The 20985-nt window shown below is 48.6% G+C and overlaps 1 protein-coding gene across 1 annotated transcript in view; it reads left to right on the forward strand.

The window, feature by feature from the left end:
* Positions 1–20985, forward strand: part of LOC148532407 (tetratricopeptide repeat protein 41-like) — a 144948-nt gene that overhangs the window by 100990 nt on the left and 22973 nt on the right. The window contains exons 11-12 of the mRNA XM_088467853.1: positions 11942–12092; positions 14572–14721. Coding sequence (XP_088323979.1) covers positions 11942–12092; positions 14572–14721 — 301 coding nt within the window. The remainder of the gene's footprint in view (positions 1–11941; positions 12093–14571; positions 14722–20985) is intronic.

Raw genomic sequence — 20985 nt, forward strand, 5'->3', positions numbered from 1 at the left:
GTCCCCACAGTAGTGTCTCATGTGTCCCCACAGTAGTGTCTCATGTGTCCCCACAGTGGTGTCTCATGTGTCCCCACAGTGGTGTCTCATTTTCCCCTTACAGTGGTGTCTCATGTGTCCCCACAGTAGTGTCTCATGTGCCCCCACAGTAGTGTCTCATGTGCCCCCACAGTAGTGTCTCATGTGCCCCCACAGTAGTGTCTCATGTGTCCCCACAGTAGTGTCTCATGTGTCCCCACAGTGGTGTCTCATGTGTCCCCACAGTGGTGTCTCATGTTCCCCTTACAGTGGTGTCTCATGTGTCCCCACAGTAGTGTCTCATGTGTCCCCACAGTAGTGTCTCATGTGTCCCCACAGTAGTGTCTCATGTTCCCCCACAGTAGTGTCTCATGTGTCCCCACAGTGGTGTCTCATGTGTCCACACAGTGGTGTCCCATGTGCCCCCACAGTAGTGTCTCATGTGTCCCCACAGTAGTGTCTCATGTGCCCCCACAGTAGTGTCTCATGTGCCCCCACAGTAGTGTCCCATGTGCCCCCACAGTGGTGTCTCATGTGTCCCCACAGTGGTGTCTCATGTGTCCCCACAGTGGTGTCTCATGTTCCCCTTACAGTGGTGTCTCATGTGTCCCCACAGTAGTGTCTCATGTGTCCCCACAGTAGTGTCTCATGTGTCCCCACAGTAGTGTCTCATGTGTCCCCACAGTAGTGTCTCATGTTCCCCCACAGTAGTGTCTCATGTGTCCCCACAGTGGTGTCTCATGTGTCCACACAGTGGTGTCCCATGTGCCCCCACAGTAGTGTCTCATGTGTCCCCACAGTAGTGTCTCATGTGCCCCCACAGTAGTGTCCCATGTGCCCCCACAGTAGTGTCCCATGTGTCCCCACAGTAGTGTCTCATGTGTCCCCACAGTAGTGTCTCATGTGTCCCCACAGTAGTGTCTCATTTGTCCCCACAGTAGTGTCTCATGTGCCCCCACAGTAGTGTCCCATGTGCCCCCACAGTAGTGTCTCATGTGTCCCCACAGTAGTGTCTCATGTGCCCCCACAGTAGTGTCTCTTGTGTCCCCACAGTAGTGTCTCTTGTGTCCCCACAGTAGTGTCTCATGTGTCCCCACAGTAGTGTCTCATGTGTCCCCACAGTAGTGTTTCATGTGTCCCCACAGTAGTGTCTAATGTGCCTCCACAGTGGTGTATCATGTGTCCCCACAGTAGTGTCTCATGTGTTCCCACAGTAGTGTCTCATGTGCCTCCACAGTAGTGTCTCATGTGTCCCCACAGTAGTGTCTCATGTGTCCCCACAGTAGTGTCTCATGTGTACTCACAGTAGTGTCTCATGTGTACCCACAGTACTGTCTCATGTGTCCTCACAGTAGTGTCTCATGTGTCCCCACAGTAGTGTCTCATGTGCCTCCACAGTAGTGTCCCATGTGCCCCCACAGTAGTGTCTCATGTGTCCCCACAGTAGTGTCTCATGTGCCTCCACAGTAGTGTCTCATGTGCCTCCACAGTAGTGTCTCATGTGTCCCCACAGTAGTGTCTCATGTGTTCCCACAGTAGTGTCTCATGTGCCTCCACAGTAGTGTCTCATGTGTCCCCACAGTAGTGTCTCATGTGTACTCACAATAGTGTCTCATGTGTACCCACAGTAGTGTCTCATGTGTCCCCACAGTGGTGTCTCATGTGTCCCCACAGTGGTGTCTCCTGTTCCCCTTACAGTAATGTCTCATGTGTCCCCACAGTAGTGTCTCATGTGTCCCCACAGTGGTGTCTCATGTGTCCCCACAGTGGTGTCTCCTGTTCCCCTTACAGTAATGTCTCATGTGTCCCCACAGTAGTGTCTGATGTGTCCCCACAGTAGTGTCTCATGTGTCCCCACAGTAGTGTCTCATGTGTCCCCACAGTAGTGTCCCATGTGTCCCCACAGTAGTGTCCCATGTGTCCCCACAGTAGTGTCTCATGTTCCCCTTACAGTAGTGTCTCATGTTCCCCTTACAGTAGTATCTCATGTGTCCCCACAGTAGTGTCTCATGTGTCCCCACAGTAGTGTCCCATGTGCCCCCACAGTAGTGTCTCATGTGTACCCACAGTAGTGTCTCATGTGTCCCCACAGTAGTGTCTCATGTGTCCCCACAGTAGTGTCTCATGTGTACCCACAGTAGTGTCTCATGTGACCCACAGTAGTGTCTCATGTGTCCCCACAGTAGTGTCTCATGTGCCCCCACAGTAGTGTCTCATGTGTCCCCACAGTGGTGTCTCATGTTCCCCTTACAGTAGTGTCTCATGTGTCCCCACAGTAGTGTCTCATGTGTCCCCACAGTAGTGTCTCATGTGCCCCCACAGTAGTGTCTCATGTGTCCCCACAGTGGTGTCTCATGTGTCCACACAGTAGTGTCCCATGTGCCCCCACAGTAGTGTCTCATGTGTCCCCACAGTAGTGTCCCATGTGCCCCCACAGTAGTGTCTCATGTGTCCCCACAGTAGTGTCTCATGTGTCCCCACAGTGGTGTCTCATGTGTCCCCACAGTGGTGTCTCATGTTCCCCTTACAGTAGTGTCTCATGTGTCCCCACAGTAGTGTCTCATGTGTCCCCACAGTAGTGTCTCATGTGTCCCCACAGTAGTGTCTCATGTGTCCCCACAGTGGTGTCTCATGTGTCCACACAGTAGTGTCCCATGTGCCCCCACAGTAGTGTCTCATGTGTCCCCACAGTAGTGTCTCATGTGTACCCACAGTAGTGTCTCATGTGTCCCCACAGTAGTGTCTCATGTGCCCCCACAGTAGTGTCTCATGTGCCCCCACAGTAGAGTCACATGTGTCCCCACAGTGGTGTCTCATGTGTACCCACAGTAGTGTCTCATGTGTCCCCACAGTAGTGTCTCATGTGCCCCCACAGTAGTGTCTCATGTGTCCCCACAGTGGTGTCTCATGTGTCCCCACAGTGGTGTCTCATGTTCCCCTTACAGTAGTGTCTCATGTGCCCCCACAGTAGTGTCTCATGTGCCCCCACAATAGTGTCTCATGTGTCCCCACAGTAGTGTCTCATGTGTCCCCACAGTAGTGTCTCATGTGCCCCCACAGTAGTGTCCCATGTGCCCCCACAGTAGTGTCTCATGTGTCCCCACAGTAGTGTCTGTCTCATGTGTCCCCACAGTAGTGTCTCATGTGTCCACACAGTGGTGTCTCATGTGTCCCCACAGTGGTGTCCCATGTGCCCCCACAGTAGTGTCTCATGTGCCCCCACAGTAGTGTCTGATGTGCCCCCACAGTAGTGTCCCATGTGTCCCCACAGTAGTGTCTCATGTGTCCCCACAGTAGTGTCCCATGTGCCCCCACAGTAGTGTCTCATGTGCCTCCACAGTAGTGTCTCATGTGTCCCCACAGTGGTGTCTCATGTGTCCCCACAGTGGTGTCTCATGTTCCCCTTACAGTGGTGTCTCATGTGTCCCCACAGTAGTGTCTCATGTGTCCCCACAGTAGTGTCTCATGTGTCCCCACAGTAGTGTCTCATGTGTCCCCACAGTAGTGTCTCATGTGCCCCCACAGTAGTTTCTCATGTGTCCCCACAGTAGTGTCTGTCTCATGTGTCCCCACAGTAGTGTCTCATGTGTCCCCACAGTAGTGTCTCATGTGCCCCCACAGTAGTGTCTCATGTGCCCCCACAGTAGTGTCTCATGTGTCCCCACAGTGGTGTCTCATGTGTCCACACAGTAGTGTCCCATGTGCCCCCACAGTAGTGTCTCATGTGCCCCCACAGTAGTGTCCCATGTGCCCCCACAGTAGTGTCTCATGTGTCCCCACAGTAGTGTCTCATGTGTCCCCACAGTGGTGTCTCATGTGTCCCCACAGTGGTGTCTCATGTTCCCCTTACAGTGGTGTCTCATGTTCCCCTTACAGTGGTGTCTCATGTGTCCCCACAGTAGTGTCTCATGTGTCCCCACAGTAGTGTCTCATGTGCCCCCACAGTAGTGTCTCATGTGTCCCCACAGTGGTGTCTCATGTGTCCACACAGTGGTGTCCCATGTGCCCCCACAGTAGTGTCTCATGTGTCCCCACAGTAGTGTCTCATGTGCCCCCACAGTATTGTCCCATGTGCCCCCACAGTAGTGTCTCATGTGTCCCCACAGTAGTGTCTCATGTGTCCCCACAGTAGTGTCTCATGTGTCCCCACAGTAGTGTCTGATGTGCCCCCACAGTAGTGTCTCATGTGCCCCCACAGTAGTGTCTCATGTGTCCCCACAGTGGTGTCTCATGTGTCCACACAGTAGTGTCCCATGTGCCCCCACAGTAGTGTCTCATGTGCCCCCACAGTAGTGTCCCATGTGCCCCCACAGTAGTGTCTCATGTGTCCCCACAGTAGTGTCTCATGTGTCCCCACAGTGGTGTCTCATGTGTCCCCACAGTGGTGTCTCATGCTCCCCTTACAGTGGTGTCTCATGTGTCCCTTACAGTGGTGTCTCATGTGTCCCCACAGTAGTGTCTCATGTGTCCCCACAGTAGTGTCTCATGTGTCCCCACAGTAGTGTCTCATGTGCCCCCACAGTAGTGTCTCATGTGTCCCCACAGTGGTGTCTCATGTGTCCACACAGTGGTGTCCCATGTGCCCCCACAGTAGTGTCTCATGTGTCCCCACAGTAGTGTCTCATGTGCCCCCACAGTAGTGTCTCATGTGCCCCCACAGTAGTGTCTCATGTGTCCCCACAGTAGTGTCTCATGTGTCCCCACAGTAGTGTCTCATGTGTCCCCACAGTAGTGTCTCATGTGCCCCCACAGTAGTGTCCCATGTGCCCCCACAGTAGTGTCTCATGTGCCCCCACAGTAGTGTCTCATGTGCCCCCACAGTAGTGTCTCTTGTGTCCCCACAGTAGTGTCTCTTGTGTCCCCACAGTAGTGTCTCATGTGTCCCCACAGTAGTGTCCCATGTGCCCCCACAGTAGTGTCTCATGTGCCCCCACAGTAGTTTCTCATGTGTCCCCACAGTAGTGTCTGTCTCATGTGTCCCCACAGTAGTGTCTCATGTGTCCCCACAGTAGTGTCTCATGTGCCCCCACAGTAGTGTCTCATGTGCCCCCACAGTAGTGTCTCATGTGTCCCCACAGTGGTGTCTCATGTGTCCACACAGTAGTGTCCCATGTGCCCCCACAGTAGTGTCTCATGTGCCCCCACAGTAGTGTCCCATGTGCCCCCACAGTAGTGTCTCATGTGTCCCCACAGTAGTGTCTCATGTGTCCCCACAGTGGTGTCTCATGTGTCCCCACAGTGGTGTCTCATGTTCCCCTTACAGTGGTGTCTCATGTTCCCCTTACAGTGGTGTCTCATGTGTCCCCACAGTAGTGTCTCATGTGTCCCCACAGTAGTGTCTCATGTGCCCCCACAGTAGTGTCTCATGTGTCCCCACAGTGGTGTCTCATGTGTCCACACAGTGGTGTCCCATGTGCCCCCACAGTAGTGTCTCATGTGTCCCCACAGTAGTGTCTCATGTGCCCCCACAGTATTGTCCCATGTGCCCCCACAGTAGTGTCTCATGTGTCCCCACAGTAGTGTCTCATGTGTCCCCACAGTAGTGTCTCATGTGTCCCCACAGTAGTGTCTGATGTGCCCCCACAGTAGTGTCTCATGTGCCCCCACAGTAGTGTCTCATGTGTCCCCACAGTGGTGTCTCATGTGTCCACACAGTAGTGTCCCATGTGCCCCCACAGTAGTGTCTCATGTGCCCCCACAGTAGTGTCCCATGTGCCCCCACAGTAGTGTCTCATGTGTCCCCACAGTAGTGTCTCATGTGTCCCCACAGTGGTGTCTCATGTGTCCCCACAGTGGTGTCTCATGCTCCCCTTACAGTGGTGTCTCATGTGTCCCTTACAGTGGTGTCTCATGTGTCCCCACAGTAGTGTCTCATGTGTCCCCACAGTAGTGTCTCATGTGTCCCCACAGTAGTGTCTCATGTGCCCCCACAGTAGTGTCTCATGTGTCCCCACAGTGGTGTCTCATGTGTCCACACAGTGGTGTCCCATGTGCCCCCACAGTAGTGTCTCATGTGTCCCCACAGTAGTGTCTCATGTGCCCCCACAGTAGTGTCTCATGTGCCCCCACAGTAGTGTCTCATGTGTCCCCACAGTAGTGTCTCATGTGTCCCCACAGTAGTGTCTCATGTGTCCCCACAGTAGTGTCTCATGTGCCCCCACAGTAGTGTCCCATGTGCCCCCACAGTAGTGTCTCATGTGCCCCCACAGTAGTGTCTCATGTGCCCCCACAGTAGTGTCTCTTGTGTCCCCACAGTAGTGTCTCTTGTGTCCCCACAGTAGTGTCTCATGTGTCCCCACAGTAGTGTCCCATGTGCCCCCACAGTAGTGTCTCATGTGTCCCCACAGTAGTGTTTCATGTGTCCCCACAGTAGTGTCTAATGTGCCTCCACAGTAGTGTATCATGTGTCCCCACAGTAGTGTCTCATGTGTCCCCACAGTAGTGTCTCATGTGCCTCCACAGTAGTGTCTCATGTGTCCCCACAGTAGTGTCTCATGTGTTCCCACAGTAGTGTCTCATGTGCCTCCACAGTAGTGTCTCATGTGTCCCCACAGTAGTGTCTCATGTGTACCCACAGTAGTGTCTCATGTGTACCCACAGTAGTGTCTCATGTGTCCTCACAGTAGTGTCTCATGTGTCCCCACAGTAGTTTCCCATGTGCCCCCACAGTAGTGTCTCATGTGTCCCCACAGTAGTCTCTCATGTGCCTCCACAGTAGTGTCTCATGTGTCCCCACAGTAGTGTCTCATGTGTACCCACAGTAGTGTCTCATGTGTCCCCACAGTAGTGTCTCATGTGTCCCCACAGTAGTGTCTCATGTGTCCCAACAGTGGTGTCTCATGTGTCCCCACAGTGGTGTCTCATGTTCCCCTTACAGTGGTGTCTCATGTGTCCCCACAGTAGTGTCTCATGTGTCCCCACAGTAGTGTCTCATGTGTCCCCACAGTAGTGTCTCATGTGTACCCACAGTAGTGTCTCATGTGTACCCACAGTAGTGTCTCATGTGTCCCCACAGTAGTGTCTCATGTGTCCCAACAGTGGTGTCTCATGTGTCCCCACAGTGGTGTCTCATGTTCCCCTTACAGTGGTGTCTCATGTGTCCCCACAGTAGTGTCTCATGTGTCCCCACAGTAGTGTCTGATGTGTCCCCACAGTAGTGTCTCATGTGTCCCCACAGTGGTGTCTCATGTGTCCACACAGTAGTGTCCCATGTGCCCCCACAGTAGTGTCTCATGTGTCCCCACAGTAGTGTCCCATGTGCCCCCACAGTAGTGTCCCATGTGCCCCCACAGTAGTGTCTCATGTGTCCCCACAGTAGTGTCTGTCTCATGTGTCCCCACAGTAGTGTCTCATGTGTCTCCACAGTGGTGTCTCATGTGCCCACACAGTAGTGTCCCATGTGCCCCCACAGTAGTGTCTCATGTGTCCCCACAGTAGTGTCTCATGTGCCCCCACAGTAGTGTATCATGTGTCCCCACAGTAGTGTCTCATGTGCCCCCACAGTAGTGTCTCATGTGTCCCCACAGTGGTGTCTCATGTGTCCACACAGTAGTGTCCCATGTGCCCCCACAGTAGTGTCCCATGTGTCCCCACAGTAGTGTCTCATGTGCCCCCACAGTAGTGTCCCATGTGCCCCCACAGTAGTGTCTCATGTGTCCCCACAGTAGTGTCTGTCTCATGTGTCCCCACAGTAGTGTCTCATGTGTCCCCACAGTAGTGTCTGATGTGCCCCCACAGTAGTGTCTCATGTGCCCCCACAGTAGTGTCTCATGTGTCCCCACAGTGGTGTCTCATGTGTCCACACAGTAGTGTCCCATGTGCCCCCACAGTAGTGTCTCATGTGCCCCCACAGTAGTGTCCCATGTGCCCCCACAGTAGTGTCTCATGTGTCCCCACAGTAGTGTCTCATGTGTCCCCACAGTAGTTTCTCATGTTCCCCCACAGTAGTGTCTCATGTGTCCCCACAGTGGTGTCTCATGTGTCCACACAGTAGTGTCCCATGTGTCCCCACAGTAGTGTCTCATGTGCCCCCACAGTAGTGTCCCATGTGCCCCCACAGTAGTGTCCCATGTGCCCCCACAGTAGTGTCTCATGTGTCCCCACAGTAGTGTCTCATGTGTCCCCACAGTAGTGTCTCATGTGTCCCCACAGTAGTGTCTCATTTGTCCCCACAGTAGTGTCTCATGTGCCCCCACAGTAGTGTCCCATGTGCCCCCACAGTAGTGTCTCATGTGTCCCCACAGTAGTGTCTCATGTGCCCCCACAGTAGTGTCTCTTGTGTCCCCACAGTAGTGTCTCTTGTGTCCCCACAGTAGTGTCTCATGTGTCCCCACAGTAGTGTCCCATGTGCCCCCACAGTAGTGTCTCATGTGTCCCCACAGTAGTGTTTCATGTGTCCCCACAGTAGTGTCTAATGTGCCTCCACAGTGGTGTATCATGTGTCCCCACAGTAGTGTCTCATGTGTCCCCACAGTAGTGTCTCATGTGCCTCCACAGTAGTGTCTCATGTGCCTCCACAGTAGTGTCTCATGTGTCCCCACAGTAGTGTCTCATGTGTTCCCACAGTAGTGTCTCATGTGCCTCCACAGTAGTGTCTCATGTGTCCCCACAGTAGTGTCTCATGTGTACTCACAGTAGTGTCTCATGTGTACCCACAGTAGTGTCTCATGTGTCCTCACAGTAGTGTCTCATGTGTCCCCACAGTAGTGTCTCATGTGCCTCCACAGTAGTGTCCCATGTGCCCCCACAGTAGTGTCTCATGTGTCCCCACAGTAGTGTCTCATGTGCCTCCACAGTAGTGTCTCATGTGTCCCCACAGTAGTGTCTCATGTGTACCCACAGTAGTGTCTCATGTGTACCCACAGTAGTGTCTCATGTGTCCTCACAGTAGTGTCTCATGTGTCCCCACAGTAGTGTCTCATGTGTCCCAACAGTGGTGTCTCATGTGTCCCCACAGTGGTGTCTCATGTTCCCCTTACAGTGGTGTCTCATGTGTCCCCACAGTAGTGTCTCATGTGTCCCCACAGTAGTGTCTCATGTGTCCCCACAGTAGTGTCTCATGTGTCCCCACAGTAGTGTCTGATGTGTCCCCACAGTAGTGTCTCAGGTGTCCCCACAGTGGTGTCTCATGTGTCCATACAGTAGTGTCCCATGTGCCCCCACAGTAGTGTCTCATGTGTCCCCATAGTAGTGTCCCATGTGCCCCCACAGTAGTGTCCCATGTGCCCCCACAGTAGTGTCTCATGTGTCCCCACAGTAGTGTCTGTCTCATGTGTCCCCACAGTAGTGTCTCATGTGTCTCCACAGTGGTGTCTCATGTGCCCACACAGTAGTGTCCCATGTGCCCCCACAGTAGTGTCTCATGTGTCCCCACAGTAGTGTCTCATGTGCCCCCACAGTAGTGTATCATGTGTCCCCACAGTAGTGTCTCATGTGTCCCCACAGTAGTGTCTCATGTGTCCCCACAGTAGTGTCTCATGTGTCCCCACAGTAGTGTCTCATGTGCCTCCACAGTAGTGTCTCATGTGTTCCCCCAGTAGTGTCTCATGTGCCTCCACAGTAGTGTCTCATGTGTCCCCACAGTAGTGTCTCATGTGTACCCACAGTAGTGTCTCATGTGTCCTCACAGTAGTATCTCATGTGTCCCCACAGTAGTGTCTCATGTGTCCCCACAGTAGTGTCCCATGTGCCCCCACAGTAGTGTCTCATGTGTCCCCACAGTAGTGTCTCATGTGTCCCCACAGTAGTGTCTCGTGTCCCCACAGTAGTGTCTCATGTGTACCCACAGTAGTGTCTCATGTGTACCCACAGTAGTGTCTCATGTGTCCCCACAGTAGTGTCTCATGTGGCCCCACAGTAGTGTCTAATGTGCCTCCACAGTAGTGTCTCAATTGTCCCCACAGTATTGTCTCAGGTGTCCCTACAGTTGTGCTCCATATGCCCCCACCTCCAGAGTAGTGCCAAAGATTTAATAGTATGCTCCAATAATGCTCCATATGCCACCAGTAGTGCCACATATTCTCTCACAATTATGTAATTATACCGTAAAATAAGAATGGTAGGAAGGACTAAGGAGACGGTTGAAATCACTGACATCATTAAAGCAAATTGCACACCCCAGCTCTCTTGGGCATCAGAGGAAAGTAAACTATTATGTAGCTGGTGACTTTAGTTGTCTATATCCCCACATCCTCCGAGCACACTGCAAGCACCATTTCCCCCCCGGACTTCCTTTTAGTCCTCACACACTATTACTTGCACCTATATGTTTCCGATATATCCCCCAAACCTGTGTAGCAGGGACTCATCTCACTTTACACTACACACATGGGACCACGCAGTCACTGGAAGCCGAAAGAGGAATCAGCTAGCAGCTGTTGAGGACGACTAGTGGCGAGTCCCAGCAGCATCATGTGTTCGGGCACTGATTTTTCACTTTTATTACATATAGCTATTTTACTTCATGTGTAAATAATGGCACTATAAATACAATATGACAGCACTGACGGCTCCTTCTAGTGGGATTCAATCAGTGCTCTGCGTGGTGTTCCCCTTAGCGCCCTTATGCAGGTACATTCTAGAGCATGCTTGAGCCGGCCCTATGAGGTAGATGGACTGGACACACAGCTGGCTTCTATGTGGGTGAATATAAAAGATTGTAGAAATAATAAAGGGAAAAGTAATTGGAAGCATTATATGGACATGGAGATATTGTGAATGACTGTAACTAATACCCCTTTTACACCAGAGCAAAAACCTGGGTTTATGCTGGGTCTACCCGGGTCGCAGCTCAGTGTAAAAGGGTCCCTGAAAAATAACCCAGGTCAAGTGACCCAGCAATCCAACCCAGGTAGCTATCAGGGTTGGACCCAGGATGGACCCAGGTAATGGTGCAGTGTAAACGGTGCAACCCATGTTATCTGACCTGGGTCATGCCTAAAATTAGCTGATTGGTGGTTGTGGAGCAGTCACCTCCCACTTTTTATGACCTCACAGGTTTAGCAGGGCAGACCTGAGTAACCCAGATCAAAGGTGCAGTGTAAATGGGTCTGACCAGGGTTGGAACCATGTCCAAAACCCAGGTCGGACCTGGGTTTTTGGTGGAAAAGAGGTATTAGCAACATAACAAACTGCCCTGAAAAGTGTTAGCATATGTGGTTTATGTGGTCTATTTACTAAGCAGTGTTAGGAGACAGAGTGAAATGAGATAAAGTGCCAGCCAATCAGCTCCTAACTGCCATGGGCTGTGTTTGAAAAATGACAGTTGGGAGCTGATTGGCTGGCACCATATCACTTTTCACTCTGTCTCCTAACACTGCTTAGTAAATAGAACCCTAAGTGCTTTGTAAATGAAACATTCACACATTCAGGTACAGTGACAGAACTATATACAACACACTATCACATAGATTGCCCAACAACTTAATGGAAAGTATCTTAACATGTGCAAAATAAGATGACTCACAGGGCCTGATTCAGACCCGCTCGCGAGCACTGAGCGCTCGCAAGTGGGTCGATGTTGCCCAAGTGCCCATGCGCACGACGGAGGCGGCTCCGTCGTGCGCATGCGCGAGACCTGAATAACGGCCAAGCTGTCGTTATGGGTCTCGCACCAAAGGGGGCGTGCTGTCGATGGTGATTGACAGCACGCCCCCTTTGGTGGGTGTGCCGGGGACGTCGCTGCCCAGACGGAGGCGTTCCCATGGGAGCGCCTACCGTCTGGTGCCGGCCCCACTGACATCACTAGTGATGTCAGTGGGAGTGCTTTTGGCTCTGATAGAGCCAAAAGCACTCCAGGGCTTGCGGCAGCGAGACCCTACCGCAGGGTCTCGTCGCAAGCCCGATGGTCGCGATGGTCTCTGAATCAGGGCCACAGTCTTATTCAGTTCCAGTTATGTTTAATTATCAATGTTTTTCTGATTAGGTCGCCTCTTGTGTTTAAAAGCCACCCTGAATGCCAGATCATGCTTTGAACAGTGCAATCAAGTGCTTGAAAACACTTCTGAACAGTTCCACTTATATACCCCTGGGCCTTATGAACAAGCTGCTATGAAACTTTGTCAAGGACTCCAGAGGTAAGTTCATGTTCGCTATTCAAATCTATATTTGTGCAGATGATATATATATATTTTTATTATACTTCATTCATTACATGACATTATATTATGCATTAAGGGTATCATAATACATACAAATGACATGCAAGGACATGGAACAGAATATACAGATGGCCTTTCTCAAGTTTTATAGCAGTGGGTATGAGAGGGGGATAGGCTGGAAAAACAAGTTACAGCCTTTTATATACCCATTAATCCAACTGAATTGCAGTTGTCTGATTTTGTGAGTTGCTGCCTCTTCAAACAAACAATTATTTATGTTAGGAAGTGAACTTTACACTGAAACTTATTACACCCATGTGTTATCAGATTCTGTACTGGCAGATCGAGGGAGACATGCACAAGTGCTCACTGCTGAGTCAAAGTTAGTTTTGCATCAAGTAAAATGCACTATTTATATCATAAATTAAAGATTCAGTTTTTGGTGGAGTTCCATAAGGTAAACATAAATTCATATCACTCATACGTACATACAGTTTGATTTAAAATTGTGAAAGGTTGTGTCTATCTCAAGTTTGTATTACAGTGCAAACATAAAACTGCCTAGTATTTGTGTGATACATGCAAAATGATACAGTATTCCTCCTGCATGCACAAACATAGCATCTGCATCATATAAGCATGCCACCTTTGATTCTTCTCCCGGAGGGTAGATGGAAATGGCCACTGTGGGGGACAGAGTGGGCAAGTTGTGTCATTTGGTCCAGTACACGAGATTCAATGGCACAAGACATGGCATAGCACAGATTGGGTAGGGGTTATGATGCTATTTACAGAGCATCACATCATCACACCCCCATCACACCTGTTTCAGTAGGTGGGTGGGATGTGGGAGGGTGTTTTACGCTCCTGGGAGTCCACAGGACTTCATAAAAATTGTGGGCAATGTGATCTGCCCCCCTTGCATAACAGTATTTATCACAAAATTGTGCCCTTTAGTTCAATTTGCTCTGATGTCTAAATCAGGCCCAGTGTGCTTCATATAGTGTATGAATATAACTCTTTATTGAAAACACAGTGTCAATTCCGAACATAGGGGGTGATTCAGCACAGGACGGAATTGCAAAGCTGTACGTAAGCAGTCTGCAATTCTGTCCTTGCAAATATGTAAATGCAGCGGGAAGTGTCTGACACCACCTACGCATTTGCGATCCCAGCACTGCAACCGAGGTCGCAAGCTGGGATAACCGTTGGAATGGTAGACGGCGCTGGCCATCTGAGTAAGCCTCAGATTACGCAGGCTGGCTGACTTGCGAGGCCAGGAAACTGCGTCCATGCACTCTCTCGGTCAACAGGGCCGACACGCCCTTGTTTCCGGGAACACCAGCCATCTCCGTCCCCGCACTGCCCCTTAAAATGCCTCTGCCTGTCAATCAGGCAGCGGCATAGCAGGGGCTGCGTGCAGTTATGCAGGACCCGTTCTGCACATACGGTGCATTGCTGAATTAGCCCCATAGAGCAATGCTTTTATGTAAGGAACATAAGAAACAGGGTACTCCGATATCTGTCACAGCCGCCATAGGTTTCTATGGTTGCTGCTAACCTGTCAAATTTACTAATCTCAAGCCATTCTGGAACTTGTCCCTGGCAGCTGATACCATCTGAATACTGCGTTAGCTCATAATAGCCTATGGGTTACTCCATCACAAATGTTACCGGAGAGGAACCCTCGAGATCCATTCCCATTGGCATCCACTGGCGCATGTGCAAGACTTTGGCCACAAATGCGCAGCAGCGTGTATGGTTCAATCTCGAAAGCAAATTGATAGTGGCAGCTCTTTGCTTACAGCCTTTCGCCGATACAGCGATTTTTTGGGGGGATGTAGTCAGAATCCCGATAGCAGTCGGAATCCTGGCTCCAGAATCCTGACGGTGAGTATTAGGGTTAGGCACTATGGGGAGGGTTAGGCTGCGGGAGGAGATGGTTAGGGTTAGGCTGTGGGGAGGAAGGGGGGGCAGTTAGGGGTAGGCTTACGAAGGGGAAGGTTAGTGTTATGCTGTGGGAAAGGTGGGTCAGGGATAGGGTTATGGGAAGAGTTAGAATACCTAGCTGCATGCGTTAAGATTTCCACCGTCATGATTACGCCGCCGGGTTTCTGACTGTCTGTATTATCAGCCGAGGGAGCGTACCTAACCTCTTTTTCAGAAGCTCTGTCCATGTGCCCCAACTTTAATAAATATAAGCGGTCATTGCCAGTTAAGGAGTAATTTTCCTACTACAACTGCATTTTATAAGCGGTTGTTGGTAAATATGCCTCTATATATTACTTCATTGCAAACTCAGCAGTTGCTAAGATGACTTTTCATAAACCTGCAATCAAACAACTCTCTCTGCTCCTGCATTGGAAGGAAGTATATGTAAGGTCTCTGATAGCAGTTTTAAATCTCAAGCATTAGAAACACACATATTTATTTATCAGTAATTTTATTGTTTCAGATTTTCTGTTGGTGACTTGATTGAATCAGAGAAAAACCTTGTTGCATGTTTGGCTATCAGACGCAAACTGTACGGGAAGAATCACATTCTCTGTGGAGAGGTCCAGGAGTACCTTGCAGACATACAAAGCCATCCGCAAAACAGCAACTAGTAAGGATAGCACTGTGGAGTGTTTGATATAATCTTCTTATTTAATAACAGTTATTTATATAGAGAGTGATTCAGATATGAATGCTATGCTATGTCTTTAGACGCAGCTGCTGTGTGCAAATATGCTAATGCCACAAGAGGCGTCTGAGGACAAAAGACGCCTCCTGCCAGCATCGCAGATCTGAGTCCTGCGTCAGAAGACGAAGCATCGGATCACCATTGCGATGGCCGCAGACTTCACCCATCTGAGTAAGTCTAAGCTTACTCAGAATAGATGATGGAACTCCTCTGCTGGGGCCAGGAAATCTGCATCTGAAGACGCAGACCCTGGCCTCTGTACTCCCACAAAACGGAGGTGTCACGTCTGCATTTTGTGAAATTGAGCCCGTCGCCACCCCTCCCAAGCGGCTGCAGACTGTCACTCACCCGTCGTCTGCAGCCGCATGCAAGAACGCAAGAACCAATCTGCACATGCGCAGCAAGGGTCCTGCACATGTTCAGTTTTCTGAACATCGGAAAACTGTGTGAAAATCCCTACAGCGTACAACTCTGAATCACCCCCATAGTGCACACATATTACACAGTGCTTTACATCAGTCCCTGCCCCAGTAGAGCTTACAGTCCATATTCCATGGACCCACATACACACTAGGATTAAATGTTGGTCAGAAGTCAATTAACTTAACAGTATGTTGTTGTGTGGGAGGAAAACAGAGCACCCAGATCAATCACACGAGAACACGTGGAAAACATACAAACTCCACACAGATAGTACCTTGATCAGAACTCTGGGTTGTGTTGTGAGGCAATAATGTTGAATTACAGCTGTAGAAATCATTTTTATTATTATAAAACAAACATAATAAAAAGATGAGGAAGAGAAAAAACCCCTATATCTCTCAAATTGCTTAATACAAGATATATCTATTATATAATGCTGTAAGGCCGTGTGTCTTTCTTCAGATCATAGGTTCTTAAACTCGGTTCTCAGGACCCCAAACAGTGCATGTTTTCCAGGTTTCCTCACAGAATCGCAAGTTAAATAATTAGCTCCACCTGTGGTTCTTTTAAAATGTGTCAGTGAGTAATCACTGCACCTGTGCACCTGCTGGGTGACCTGGAAAACGTGAACTGTGTGGGGTCCTGAGGACCGAGTTTGAGAACCTCTGCATTATTAGATGCATCCTCCGATAGTGCAGAGATCAAACAGAAATACGTTACGCAAAGGATCCTTAACGTTAAATTGGCAGACTGACCCCTGGCATCCAGAGTGCCGTGATGGTAACTACATCCCTGTTGTAGATGTGAAAATTTAGAAGTGCTGGTGCGGGGATTTGAACTGAACCTCAAGAGGCCTCAGGGCCATCTTAGGCCTCAGAAACTTTAAGATTTTAAAGTGTGACATTATTTTAGACACTTAACACTTAATACAAGATATACAACATACTAAATAATGCAGGGCTTTACGCCCTGTGGGCCTGTTTCTGCAAGGATCGTAATTGCAATGCTGCACGCAGGCAGCTTTGCAATTGCTACCCTTGCAGATATGGGCCCTCATTCAGACCCGGACGCAAGTGGCCGTTCGTACGTTCGGCGTACGTAAAAAAATATTTAAATTCAAGCACTCGCTCGTATTTTTGCTCGCAGCCAAACATCCTCCCCAAACTCAAGCGACCCCTCCTCTAACTAACGAGCGTGCCAAATAGCGAGCGTACATCCCCGAAGTGGCTTGAAGGGAACGCACGCACTAGTACTACCCGGAAGTTGGACTGTCAGATTTCGATTAACTGCTCGTTTATTCTGCCTACCTCCCTCAATCGTATCATGCCAATCAATATATCAATTAGCTTAATTGTATTTTTTTTTTTTTGTAACACAATGCAATAAACTTTATTCATGTCCGTGTTTGTGTTTACCCGCAGAATACGTACGGCTTAAACATTCGCTTTTAATTGTCAAAATACATGTTAGCCCCAATTAAACAATTGTTCTATTTGTTTTTCTACCCGCATATTTCCCGGAGTTCATTTCTTTATTTAAATTTGCTTACGCATGTCACTGCATCAAGCCTATCATAACTCTCAAGAGATTTCTGGCCCTGTCGAACACATGACTCATACACTAACCAATAGAATTGGTCCTGTTAATTACCCAAATACATTAGCCAATCAAAAATTTTTGGGGCACTTTATTAAAAATGATTTTTCACAAATACACCATTGCCATCATGAGAGCCTCCGCATTCACCAGGCGCGAGCTGCTGGTGCTAACGGAGGTCATGGATAGGCGGATCACCAGCCAGCCTCCACCCATCACCAACCGCGAAAAGCGTTCCGCATATGCGGAGGTACGGGCCCGCCTGCGCTCCTTCGGCTCACGCCGCCAGATCGGGCAGCTGGAGCGCAGGTGGTCGGACCTGCAACGGCGGACGCCCCGCTTGCTGGCATGCTTTCGCATGCAGATCGCCGAAAGTAAGTTTTATGGACTGTGGTTTTCATGTTTGTCTTTGTGGCCCTAACTGCGTGTGCATGTTTTCCCTGTATTTCATATTTATTCATTGTACTCATATCTGCATGGCCATGTTTTCCATGTAGTTCATATTTATTCATTGTACTCATATCTGCATGGCCATGTTTTCCATGTAGTTCATATTTATTCATTGTACTCATATCTTCATGGCCATGTTTTCCATGTAGTTCATATTTACTCATTGTACTCATATCTGCATGGCCATGTTTTCCATGTAGTTCATATTTATTCATTGTACTCATATCTGCATGGCCATGTTTTCCATGTAGTTCATATTTATTCATTGTACTCATATCTGCATGGCCATGTTTTCCATGTAGTTCATATTTATTCATTGTACTCATATCTGCATGGCCATGTTTTCCATGTAGTTCATATTTATTCATTGTACTCATATCTGCATGGCCATGTTTTCCATGTAGTTCATATTTATTCATTGTACTCATATCTGCATGGCCCTTTTTTGGGGGGGGGATTAGAAAATGGTGTTTTTTGCGGATTTGTTTTGAAACTAACCACAATTTGTTTCACATCTTTTAGGGGCCCAGCGAAGACTACGCCGTCATTGTCCGGCCAGATGGCGCTCACGGCCACTCTCCCCAACCCCCAGCCAACACTCCACAACCACTAATTCCCCTATTCCCCACTCCTCCCCAGCCTTTCAAGACCCTCTGGTTGAAATTTCGGGGCTCCTTCCCCTCCATCCCAATTCCCCCTCTCCTCCAACCACCCCTCTGCGAATTACCCCCTCCCCGTAGTCGGTAATTACCCCGCCCCGATCGTTGGGGAATGGAGGCACCTCCGAGGAGGACGATGGAGGGCCTTCCGGAGCTGGCGTTTTATCTTCCGGTATGTTTTTCTTTGGGTTTTTCGACACAAACTGTTTGTATGTAATCATGTGTCGTTCCTTTTTTTGGGGTTTTTTGCTAGACTTTTGGGGATTTTGCCGATTGCCTTTACCTGTTACTGCTGTTTTCAACATACACATATCACACCTGTCGGAATTTGTACATTGACCTTGTATTTTTGGCCTACAACATTTTTGGTTGATGTGTTTTAATGGTGTAATTATGGGTTTTTTTTGTTTTTTTGGGGGGGTTTTGGTTTGGGCTTGTTTTTTAATGTGGTTTCATTATTGTTGTATTAATCCCCACACTTTTCTCACCCACAGAGGAACAGAGGCGTCGGGCAGAATTAGCCGCCTGTGTGGCCCGGATGCGCCACAATATAATCGGTGTGCTGGTGGTCCTTGACCATATGTCGGTCCTCCTTAGGGACTAGTTTTGTTTGTTTTTTGCCCATTTTATAAATAAAGTGTTATTTTCTAAGTAACGTTCTGGCTCATTCGTTTTTTCTAAATCACAGATTGTTTACCCTGACATAAGTAGACTGTTCCTGCAAGGATTACCAATTTTTGACACTAAGATTGTGTGTTGTATTTTTATGTAAAACAGCCACAAGAAACACCTAACAGTAACAATCTCATTTCCCTTTTTTGGTGTAGTCACAATTCGATATTACTACATTTTACAGGTTCCTAGTTGGGGTGCAAGCTGCTTAGGCCAATATTACGAAGCCAAATGATTGTACAGGATTCCTTTGGGTGTTGGTTTGGACCCTGAAAACATATTACATTTTAGCTCAACTGGCGTCAGTACTGGATTATCCCTTAGTCAAATGTAACGTGTGTGAACCTGTTTACACTTGCTTGTAACGTTCCAAAAAAGGTACAAAATTTCACTCTCAAAACATTTATTTACAACATAACTGAAAAATCAAAGTGGTCACTCACAAACAAAACACACAGTGATAATCACAAATACAACACATACCAACCAAACCAAATAAAAAAACAACAAATCAAGAACTGGTTGACGAAGGACCATGCCAACATGATTCCACAAATATGGCGTTGCAATATGGGTTCCATAATATATCCCCAAAATTTCCACATCCAGGTTTTTTAAGGGTAGCAGGAAGTAGTCATCGTTGGAGTGCCAAAGATTATGTGAAAAAACAGAAGATGGAGAAAATAAAAATAAATAATTAGATGTTCTCAAACAAACCCTACCACATTAGGTATAAACACTGTTGTTTTGTCAATAATTACCTAAAAAATCTGGCCACCACATCATCGCGTATGGCCCCCCCACATACTGACCTCCGACCAACCTCGGGGGGGCCATCCTCAGGTAAGGCATCCTCTGGCTGCATTGGGACACCACTCCTTATGGCGATGTTGTGAAATATCCCACACAGGACCACAATTTTCGAAACCATATCCGGCAAATACATGAGCTCGCCACTAGAGCGGTGGAGGCATCTGAATCGGCCTTTTAAAAGGCCGATACAGCGCTCCACCACTTGCCTGGTGGCTGTAAGTGCGGAATTATACTCACTTTGTGGCCCTGGTGTGGGAGCCAAATAAGGAGTGAGCAGCCAGGGCGTGCAAGGGTAGCCACTGTCTCCTGTGAAAAAGAATAGACAACATCAGGATCACTCTGTATGAAGCTTAACATTGTTATGTACTAAAGGTCTCCACTTACCCAGAAGCCACGCATCACCAGCTTGTAGGTTGGTTAATTTGTGCCATATCCCTGATTGCCGGATGACGAAGGAGTCATGTGCACTTCCTGGTAATTTTGCATTCAGGGACAGGATCTGGAGGGAGGCATCACATACCACCATTACATTGAGGGAGTGATAGTGTTTCCGGTTTCTAAATATTGCCTCCAGCCGTGCTGGAGGCTGAAGTGGTATGTGAGTACCATCCACAACCCCTATGATGTGTGGGAAGCCAGCTATTTGGTAAAAATTGGCCTTGCCCACACTAAGGAGACTCATATCCAAAGGCATTTTAATGAAATGATGGAAGTGCTTGAAAAGTGCCTCCATCACTGCCCTCAGGATCCGGGAAAAGGAGGATTGTGATATGCCCACCACTATTCCCACCGTTGTTTGAAACGATCCTGAGGCACAGAAATGTAACACCACCATAAATTGCGTAAGTGGTGGTATTGCTGTAGGACTGTCAATATGCCGCTCAAGATCACTCTCTATTAATGAGAGAGTGTCTATGATGATTTTTGGAGGAAGACGGTAGCGTCTTAAAACCTCATCATCGGGCATTCCAAAAAGGGTGACACGTGTTCGAAATATCTGGGGCCTTGCACGCCTACGATGCCTACGCCTGGGACGAGATTGAGGTTGGTCGGCTTCCGGGAGCATGGCCAGAACAATCCGACCCAGATCAACCTGAAATGGCAAGATTTGAATGTCAGGCTTTTTGACCCCCCCAAAAAATTAAAAAATTCACTTAGCTTGAAGATACCATCCATTGATGCTTACATGCCGGGGTATTGTCATGATATGTGCAAACTGGAAATAATCACAACATAAATATACATCATTTTATGCTGGCCATTTCTGATTCCAAATTTTAAGCAAGACCAAACATAAAAGGGGAGAAACACACATTTGGGCAAATAGCAAAACGACATTGCGCACACGACGCCAAATTGAGGCCAAATGTAAGCAACAAATGCTGCAGAGAAAACACAAACAATTTTACAGGATGAATAAGCATTTCACAAAGCGCTAATTAGTTCGCCCAGAAAAGTCACAATTGAAAGTAATAAAAATGCGCTAATTAGTTCGCAAAGACAAGTCACAATTGAAAGTAATAAAAATGCGCTAATTAGTTCGCAAAGACAAGTCACAATTGAAAGTAATAAA

Source organism: Taudactylus pleione, unplaced genomic scaffold (assembly GCF_031769625.1).
Source record: "Taudactylus pleione unplaced genomic scaffold, aTauple2 ptg000077l, whole genome shotgun sequence".
Lineage (NCBI taxonomy): Eukaryota > Metazoa > Chordata > Amphibia > Anura > Myobatrachidae > Taudactylus > Taudactylus pleione.